This window comes from Centroberyx gerrardi, chromosome 22 (genome assembly GCF_048128805.1).
Source record: "Centroberyx gerrardi isolate f3 chromosome 22, fCenGer3.hap1.cur.20231027, whole genome shotgun sequence".
NCBI classification, from domain to species: Eukaryota; Metazoa; Chordata; class Actinopteri; order Beryciformes; family Berycidae; genus Centroberyx; species Centroberyx gerrardi.
Genome location: NC_136018.1, coordinates 21142878 through 21152598, shown reverse-complemented (window position 1 = coordinate 21152598; position 9721 = coordinate 21142878). Strand labels below are relative to the sequence as shown.

The 9721-nt window shown below is 41.8% G+C and overlaps 1 protein-coding gene across 1 annotated transcript; it reads left to right on the top strand.

Annotated features, from left to right (window-relative positions):
* The first annotated feature begins 2940 nt into the window (after positions 1-2940).
* plag1 (pleiomorphic adenoma gene 1) lies at positions 2941-4605 on the top strand. The gene is made up of 2 exons (XM_071924107.1): positions 2941-3188; positions 3408-4605. The coding sequence occupies exons 1-2, from the start codon at positions 2941-2943 to the stop codon at positions 4603-4605; spliced, it is 1446 nt and encodes a 481-aa protein (XP_071780208.1).
* Positions 4606-9721: the final 5116 nt, after the last annotated feature.

The following is a 9721-nucleotide window of genomic DNA, read 5'->3' as shown; positions in this document are numbered from 1 at the left end:
TGTGTGCAGCAATGCAGTATATGAATCAGTTGAAGTCCTAATCTGTAATCCTGATGGCAACAAAAGGTTATAACCCAAACTATGGGTTGCGAGATGTTCTTCTATTTTGCATTGAAGTGACAGAAACTTGGATATTTTAAGGACTGCTGGCTGACATGAGATAAATGTTATTGAAGCTGAAAAGGGTTTCTTTATGTTTATATTGTTTGAAAAGATAGAAGAGAAGTGGACCTGTGTTTTGATTCATGAAGGGATGAGAAAGTTGGAGAGAATATTTTCTATCTGCAAGTCCTGCATGCAGAGCATAACCTAAAACAAATAATAACAGTGACACTTTCCTCCTTAACACCTTGTTTTTGATAGATTAGTGCAAAATATCAGCTTGATTACCAGATCACTTGTAAATTATGTTGTTCACTTCTATGAATCCTATTAGGATTTTCAATATTGTTGATAACAAAGCATTTAAACTAGCTACTGTATTTATTGTACTAGATTAGAATTTTAAATCAATGTAATTATTTTGAGAGTCTGTACTTGTACTTCTACTTGAGTAATTTTTAACTATTTTGTCCTACTTTGAGCAAGTTTTATTTCTTGTCCTAGGATTACTAAGAACACTGAAATCTATAATTTACATTAAAACCCCTTTATTGTGAACTTAACCTCAAGTTTGATCTATGTGTTGTTATAGGCTGTAAGACAACCATCCCCAAGCCCTAGGCCAATTAGAATAAAAATCTAAATTACTTGACTTAATTAACATCTTAAAAACATGCACAAAATCTTTGATTTTTGTTTTAAAAGTAACTAACTCCTTGTACCTTTTAGTAAGCTACTATTTTACTTGACTGAAATTAATTTCCTATTAATTACAATACAGTAATTGTACTTCTACTGGAATAAAAATATTTCAGGTTCCTTTCCCCCTAATTTTGTATAGTTAGCATAGAAAGTTAAGATGCAACTAGTAGTTTAGGTAAGTGCACAAAAGAGCAGAGGTACAGAATGAATCTGCTGTATATAATCTTAAAGGATAAAAACAGAGAAAATTCACAGACTTGTTTACAAGTATGTATCCTAATAAAATTTCAAGTAAATTGATATAATTGGCCAGTGATGAGGATAAAAATCATTTGTTTGTGATCACATAATTTCCTCTTTTGCTAAATAATACGTGACTTTTTTACTCTTGTTTTTAAAAGGCTAAATGGGTTAAGCTCTTTAAATTTTCAAGCATTGATAAGCCGTAATTAGGGCAAAATAGTTTGCTATGTTATTTATCACTGTAGGGTTTAGCAGTAATTCACTTAAATTAATAGAATTGTAAACATTGAAGATACAAATGATTGAATTAAGTCTGTTTAAATTGAAAAGTGCACAAAGATTGATTTTTATAACAGTTCTTGAGTTTTAGAGCTACAAAGTAAGTTTTTAAGTTTTATATTTAAGAGTATTTAACAACTACAATATGACACAAATCTCAGTCCTTATCACATTGTAAAGCTGAGGCATGAGGAATAATGTTACCCTTCATTATTTTATAAGACTGGATGCAATTGTGATGATAAAGAAAATTGAAAGTTTGGTTTTATAGCATGCTGCTAAATTGGAAGTGCATCCTGTACTTAATCATTTGTCACAAGAATAGGAGAATCTTCCAACTTGGATTCATTTCCCAACATGATTGCAGTTCATGCTCATGTAAACCCTGTAGCTGTGAAGACTGTGTTATTTCTACACCTCTGGATTTTCAATCCGATGTCTCACTTGTGAGTTTCTAATGATAATGTAATGTGAGGACCACTGATCTGTCAGCACTGCACTCAATCAATGTTATGTATGGCAGTGCATGTAATCTATTTAACTGATTTTCTTTTTTCCTGTCTGCTAGATACGTCCTGTGTTTACTCAGCAGGGTTTCATCTGGTTATGTTTAATTAATCGAAATGTTGCTTTTCAACTTTGGTCGGGTTTGGGCAAGAGTTGGAATTCTATAGACTTCTCTGTTTTGAAAAATGAAGGCTTATAATAATTCAAGCTAACCTAATTTTACTCCAATTTAGCCTAGTATGGAGTCCCAGATGGTCTGGGATCAGCCAACAGAGATTTTTAGAACAACACTGAAAAATGTAACATGCCTGATTTTCACAGATTCTGCATCTGGCCGAGTGCCAGTCCTGCAGTGGAACTTGGATACTAGTAGAGGAGCAAATGCATATCATTGTGCAGTTTTTCAATAACACAGTACATATAGGGGAAGTACCCGGAAGTAGTTTTAGCTATAGAGCATTCCCAGATTTTGCCTAGAGCACTTCTGGCGGCCATTTTTAAAATGGCCATGTGGTCAGTGAGGTCGTCTCCCAACCGTGATCAGACCTATTGTTGAGCAAGATGCGTATTGCCTACCTGCTGCAGGGGCATGCTGAGCCTGCACCCCAACCAGAGGCTGAAAAGTGAATTTCCCCTTGGCGATCAATAAAGTATATCAAAATAAAAAATAAAAATCAATCCTGCCACAGGGATGGCAGACAGACTGTACTGTGTGTGTATGTCACATTACCATAACTAAACAACACACTGGTGCTGTAAGCCCAATGGTGACTTGTTTGCAGGATGTATAAAGAATGAAAATGAGTTGCTTATGTGCATATATGGTGAGTACATTTTGAATTAGCAACTGGGTCAAAAAATGTACTCACAAAACTGTGTTTTTGGTTGATTTTTTTGCACTAGTTTGGGTGGTTTGTTTCACTGCCTGCTGTAAAGATGACAGTGTTAGCCTCCCTAATTGTCTTTCCCTTTCTCTCTGTCCTTTTTTTCTCTCTCAGGCTCCTGAGTCCGGGCGGTGTTGAGCACATAAAACTGGATAGAGCAATCGCATCAATACTAGCCGGGCACCGCGCCCCTGTCCATGTAGCCGGTCTGCCTTAGGGTGCCATGGCCACGGGAACCCAGGGCCACCGTGACCACGTCCTGGAGAAAGCCAAGCTCGCGCCGGCCACCGGGAGGCGCAGGAGAGCCGAGGGGAAGCCGAAGAAGAACTTCCCCTGCCAAGTGTGCCAGAAGGCTTTCAACAGTGTGGAGAAGCTGAAGGTGCACTCGTACTCTCACACAGGAGAAAGACCCTACCGCTGCTCCCACCCCGACTGCACCAAGGCTTTCGTCTCCAAATACAAGCTGCTACGGTACAGACAAGCGGCCATATATAGCAGGCTGCAGCATGTTGCTTCTCTCTTTACACCATTTGTCATGTAGTGCTCTTTAGTAGTCAAAGATGATTTGTTGATGAATGCCATTGCACTTTGAGATCATGTGTTTTAAGTGTTATGAATAGCATGCCTACATAAAACACCTAGATAATTGCAGAAATTCTGAGTGCTCATAGAATGTATCTGTGTTCAAAGGCATATGGCAACTCACTCGCCAGAAAAAAACCACAAGTGTTCATACTGTGAGAAAATGTTCCATCGCAAGGATCACTTAAAGAATCACCTGCACACTCATGACCCGTACAAGGAGGCGTTCGCCTGTCAGGAGTGCGGCAAGAGCTATAACACCAAGCTGGGCTTCAAACGCCACCTAGCCCTTCACGCGGCCAACAGCGGAGACCTCACCTGCCAAGTGTGCCTGCAGCCATTCGCCAGCACCGGGGTGCTTCTGGAACACCTCAAAACGCATGCCGGCAAGTCCTCTGGCGGGACCAAAGAGAAAAAGCATCGGTGCGAGCATTGCGAACGGCGATTTTACACCCGCAAGGACGTGCGGCGCCACATGGTGGTGCACACCGGACGCAAGGACTTCCTCTGTCAGTACTGTGCCCAGCGCTTCGGCAGGAAGGACCACCTGACGCGCCACGTGAAGAAGAGCCACGCGCGGGAGCTGCTGAGGGTAAAAACTGAGCCGGCCGATTCCCTGGAGCCCTTTGTCTGCGACCTGGCGTCCGGGGGCATCAAGGGCGAGCTCCCGGGCATGCTGGCACCCAGGCAGCTCCAGCTCAACATGTACACAGGTCCCGTCCTGGACGCAGAGCCCTTCCCCAACCCGACGCACCCTTTCTCTCTAAAGTACCCGCTGGGCTCCAACTTTACCTCATACACCGTCTCCTCGCAGGAGCGGGAGCAGAATCTAAAGGGAGAACTGGAGACCTACCTGATGGAACTGCAGAGCGCCATGCCTTCCTCGTCCTCTGCGGCTGAAGACACCCAACTCGCCACCTCCAAACTTGAGTTGGAACCGCAGGTGGGCGTGCTGGAGGAAGCGAGCGGGGAGGTTTCCCTGTCCAAAATGTCCACGTCTGCGGCAGTGGCGGCAGCCGGCGCGGCGGGCGACTCGCTGGCCTCATCCTCCTCCCTGCTGGACTTCTCGCAGCTCTTCAACTTCCTGCCGCTGAACGGGCCGCCGTACAGCCAGGCGGGGGGCAGCGGGGGGCTGGGCGTGCCCTACCCGCCCGCCGAAGAGCCCGCGCCTCTAGTCCAGCTGCCCCCCCAGCCCCCCGACGGCCCCGAGGCTGCAGAAAGCCCCCTCCAAGGGCTCACCTCCTCCTTCATATCCAACCTGAGCACACCCACCACACTGCCCCGCTTCCATCATGCTTTTCAGTGATCCAGTATGTACTGCCCCCAGCACGCATGTACTCTAACACATACTTACACGCATTTCAAGCTACATGTCACACACTAGCAAGCAGACAAAACACCCAGGCTACTCTGGACACATTAACGATGCCAGTAACACATTTCTTTGAAGATATTAGCACTTCTGTCCAATGAATATGATAACATGTGCAGACACTGACACAAGCGGCAGATTACATATGTGACGATCAGCACTGACAGTAGTACACACGCACCTCCACACAGCTTTCTAATGGGTACTGTTGGGATGTCTTGAAGTTTTGACTCTGTTACAATATCAACCGTTCATTGAGAGTTGGCAAATCCTCACCACCACTATTCTCTAACACTGACAGCGACAGCCGTGTCAGTTCACACATTAATTCATCTTTTGGGATTTGGAGTTTTCAGTATAGATTAATTAAAATAGAAATGAGATTGCAGTGATATTTCCCTTTTTCTATACCTAACCCCCCATGCTTTAGAATAGATTGACCATAGTGTGCAGATTTTGCATTGTATATTGTTTTTCATATAGCACTTTGAACATTTGTGATGCTGAATGTCATCACAATTGACCTTTTTGTTATATGTCTTGTTATGTGTGGTAGGATTTTAAGCAATCCACAAAGCAGAAGTTCATCCACGTTGTTGTAGACTAGGTACTGAGTAGCAACTACTGAGCAGCAGTATTACGGTTTTAAATTTCACTTTGGTAGTTGGTAGATCCCATGGCAAAGTTTCATCTTAAGTCTTCAACAGGGGGGCTTTTTCATAAAAGCTCAAATTTGTCTATTATTTAGCTCCATAGTACTCCCCCCAGCCCCAAACCAAAGTCAACCAAACGCAAACAAGCATGGCTGCTAGTTGTTGAATCGCACGGTGTTATCTATTCAGATAGCTGAAAAGGATCCATCTCCAACTAGTCTGGTCAGTGTATTTTAACTTAGGAGTAAGTAGACACCAAGGGCTGTCATTTTCCAGTATTCCCCTCTAAACTCTCTCTCCATTAGAGACACAGCGACCCCAGTTGGAGAGCTAAGATCAACCATGTATCTGGGTCAACACAGACACGATTCCACACTGAAATCTGACAATACGCTCTTAACCATGGCACACAAACGCACATGGCCATACACTGTTGAAGTGCCACCAGCTGATCCAGTCGGCTAGCTGAAAAGGATCTATCTGAGCTACCCAAGTGTTTTGTCTAAGAAGTGAGTACCGAGGAAGTACATCACACGCTATTAGGCAAGTTAAACTAGGCTAAATGTGCCATTGCTGATGGTTTTAAACATGGCTACTGACCTGTTCCTACTTTCCCGTTGCTAATATCATCTTGCTTTATTTATGAAAAGCGATAGAACCAGTTCTATCAAGGAAACAAAAAAACAAGCACTCCTTTGTGGATGAAGGAAATTAATGGAAATGGACTGTTTTGTGTAGGAAATGCAAAAACGCATCATCAGACACATGAAGTATCTCCTTCATGATGTTGCTGTCATGTTTTTAGTACCTTGGTGTTCACTTTGGTACAGTAGGATTTAGACTTCTAAGAAGTGTAGTGCCAAATAACTGATAGAGCCCTTGATATAAAGGCTGGCCATCAATACAATCAACTTGGGTTTTCCATGCAGTTTGAGGCTGTAAAAAGTTAGTTTGCATTGTTTGTGAAAGTTGGAGTCAAATAGACATATTTTAAGTTGTGATGGGATGAGAAAGTTGCAAAAAGCTTATTTGCATCTGCAAGTCATAACCTTTCAAGTGTTTATACATGTACAGCTATAATCAATACACTCCAATAACTTGAAGGCTTTAAAGGCTACATTAGCTATATATTATGACTGATCTGAACACTTATCCTCAAACACACATTCAGAGCTGTGATTATTTGTGATTGTCGTCAGCAGTTCTGTATGATCTGTTTGGCTTGGGAGCACCTTTGTGAACATGTCTATAATTTCTGAAAAGGTTGTAGAAGCCTATAGAGCAGCGATGAGATGAGATGCATTGGCTTACTTACAGTATGTGCGGTTGTTCAAATGAAGAGTCAGCCTGGCTGGTCTTAGTTTTCTGTAGTAGTTCTTTCTTTGGTGCAGCTGACTGAATTGGACGGGATGACCGAATGAGTGAGCAAAACTAGAACGGATGGAGCGGTGTTACATAGGATATTTCTCGTCGGAGCATTTGCATCTTTGCGTTTGAAAGTTTTACTCGTTTCTATCTGTGACCTAGAAAGCATGGACTTGAAGTCCCGTTCCCTTTAGCTTTGACTTTGACTTGAGACCTGGACATTGAGGACTTGAGAACTGTGTGGGACTCGAACAAGGTTGACTTGGTCCCCCTTTTAGTTTTCTTAAAGCTGCTACCAGTAGAATTTGAAATTTGACGACTTTAGGGACCCCTTGAGCCCCATAGTGGTAGTGTTTAAATCACTTTTGCGAAGACGGCTCGCCACTTTTAAAGGTGCCATAATGATATACCAGTTAATTACTATCAGATCCATAGTGTTCCATAGTGTTACACCATGGGTTTGCAGAGGAAAGAAATGGTCTTTCCCAACTTATTTGCATACAGCAACATAATATTACTTTCCAGTATCCTGAAATGTTCCCCAATTGCTAAGAAGATCATATGTCAAACAGAGATCTGTCATTTGTGCTATTTTATTGTAAGATGAATAGAGCGTTCCTTAAGATACAATGAGTTATTTTAACTGCCATGAGTAGAGGTTGAGGTTCTGTGTGTTTTCCCAGAGCTATCCAAACATTTTAGAGCAGTAACACTGACTTTATGCTAAAATCTTGGTTATTGTTATACATGCATAACCACATCTATGGTAACCAGAAATGGTTAAGCTCACCTTCTAGTATATTTTTTTAAATGATGCCATAAAATCTTAGACCACTGCATAGGGTGGACTCTCCATCAGGAATACTCCAGCACAATATGGACAATGTAGGTCACTTCTGGACAGCATTCAAGTCCAGTCCATAAGGATTCAAAGAAAATATAAATCACTCTTTTGTTTCTATATGAAAAATACAGTTTCAGTTTTTCGTGTCCAATTCTGGAGAAGAATGTTGTTCAAAACCCCTAAATAGAATCTTATATGACATCTGAGTAACAAATGAGATGAAACAGCAGTATGCCAGTTTGATATTTTGATATTTGCTTCTCAAATAATGGAGAGGGACATTTTTGACAGAATACTTTGCACAGAATCCAGACAAAAATCAGAAACAAATGTAGTTTGAAAAAAATAGTGTTGCACAACATTTATAGTTTATAGTTATGGGGCTACTTTTTTGAGCGACTGTATCACATCAGGATTGTCGTTACACGTTTGAAGCCTGAATCCAGGCTTTTTTTTCCCTAGAACATAAATAATTTTTCTTATGTGTGCAAACTCTCGCAAGGTGTGACTTGGATGTAAAATATGTTTTACAACTTTCCGATCCTATCGTAACCCAAAACGCAGATCTGCTTCCCCACATTCAGAAACGACGCAAATGTAAGCAAACTTTCGGCTCCATAATGCTGAACGGTTCAGTGTCAGTTCACCAGTTTGATGGTGAAAATAAATGTCCACAACCACATGTTCTGACTTCCTCTGGCAGGGCTCCACTTCACTTTATGTTTGGATTAAAGTGGCAGTCAGCCCCTAAAACAGAAAACACATGTTATTCCTATAGGTTTGTGCTGTGCTGTCTGGATTCGTGTACGTGAACTCCCCCAAAAGCTAGAAACAATCAAGCGGAGGCACTTTTGACGATGGAGCTGGGAGACACAGTGACTACATTTACGCTCACGCAATAATCTAAATATCGCCCTTAGTTTGATTACGAGGACAGAAGAAGGCTTTGTTAGTATTCTGGTTTTCATGCAAATGCACATAGAGGTCAAATGTACTTCCTCCCCTCTAGGCTACGAGCAACATCAATCATTTCCCCCCTGTCGGAAACTGCAGTCATATTGCTTCTATTGTATTTCTGTCGCTGCCATGTAACTTGCCCACAGTTAATCCAGTGTTGAGACTCGAGGTATGAAGGTCGGATGTAAATAACGATGGTAGCTATGAAAATGAGCAAGTCGAGGTGTGCTGGAGTTGAGTTGCGACTTGTGCAACTCGAGAACGGTGTTTACATGTCAAAACGTCCCTCCAATAATGTGACCCGCATCGCAGGACTCCACATCGTGAGCTCGGAATTATAAGGTTCTATCTGACTTTATTTGTAATCAAAATTGAGTTCCCCACATATTCATATATGAGTGTTAGTTTATGCTTTTGTGGTGTTTTTACAGAACCGTTTGGTGTTAAATATTTAAAAAGATAGAAAGTAAATTGATGCACTCTATCCAGATAGAACCTTATAATTCCAAAATTCCAAGCTTATTAACTACATACATCACAGTATTTATTATTACTCTGAAATGCTCTTAAACGCCGAGTTCTCATTATCACATTAAGATCAAAGTGTTGATGTGCACACAAACGTAGCCACTGACAGCAGCCAGGGTGATTTTACAGGAGTATGAATACATTGTTGCTATTGTGAACATTATAATGAAAAAGTGAAATTCTTCAAAGCATACGTTCACAAATTCAGTCTCCCATTCATTGCCAATAGTGCGCTGTAAGTTTTGTCACCATGTCTTCATATATCAGAGTGGTTTCTAGCTTTGGGGGAGAGTCGCTCGTATTTTCCACTGTTGCCTGAAATGTTTAAGATAATAGAAATACATGAATTCTGTTTTAGGGGCATGTAGGGCCAGAGGGTCGTCGGTGCAAATGAGAAAATCCGGGCAGGGAAAGTGAATGAGGAACATTCTCCCCTCCCTCAACCGCTTGTGGTGCCCTTGAGCAAGGTACTTAACCCCCCTCCCAACTGCTCCAGTGAAGCTGCTCTCTGACAGACAGTAGTAGTCTGTGGTTGTACTGGGTAGTGTCCGAGTGTGAATGTGCATAACTGTATTATGGATTATAACTTAAGTCAAATCCATGTAAACTGGGAGCCCTAGATCAGACTGTGTAGGAGTCCCTGCTTTTGGAAGGACACATGTAGACTGTTGAGCATGATGGGAAGAGAGTACCGGTTTTCAGT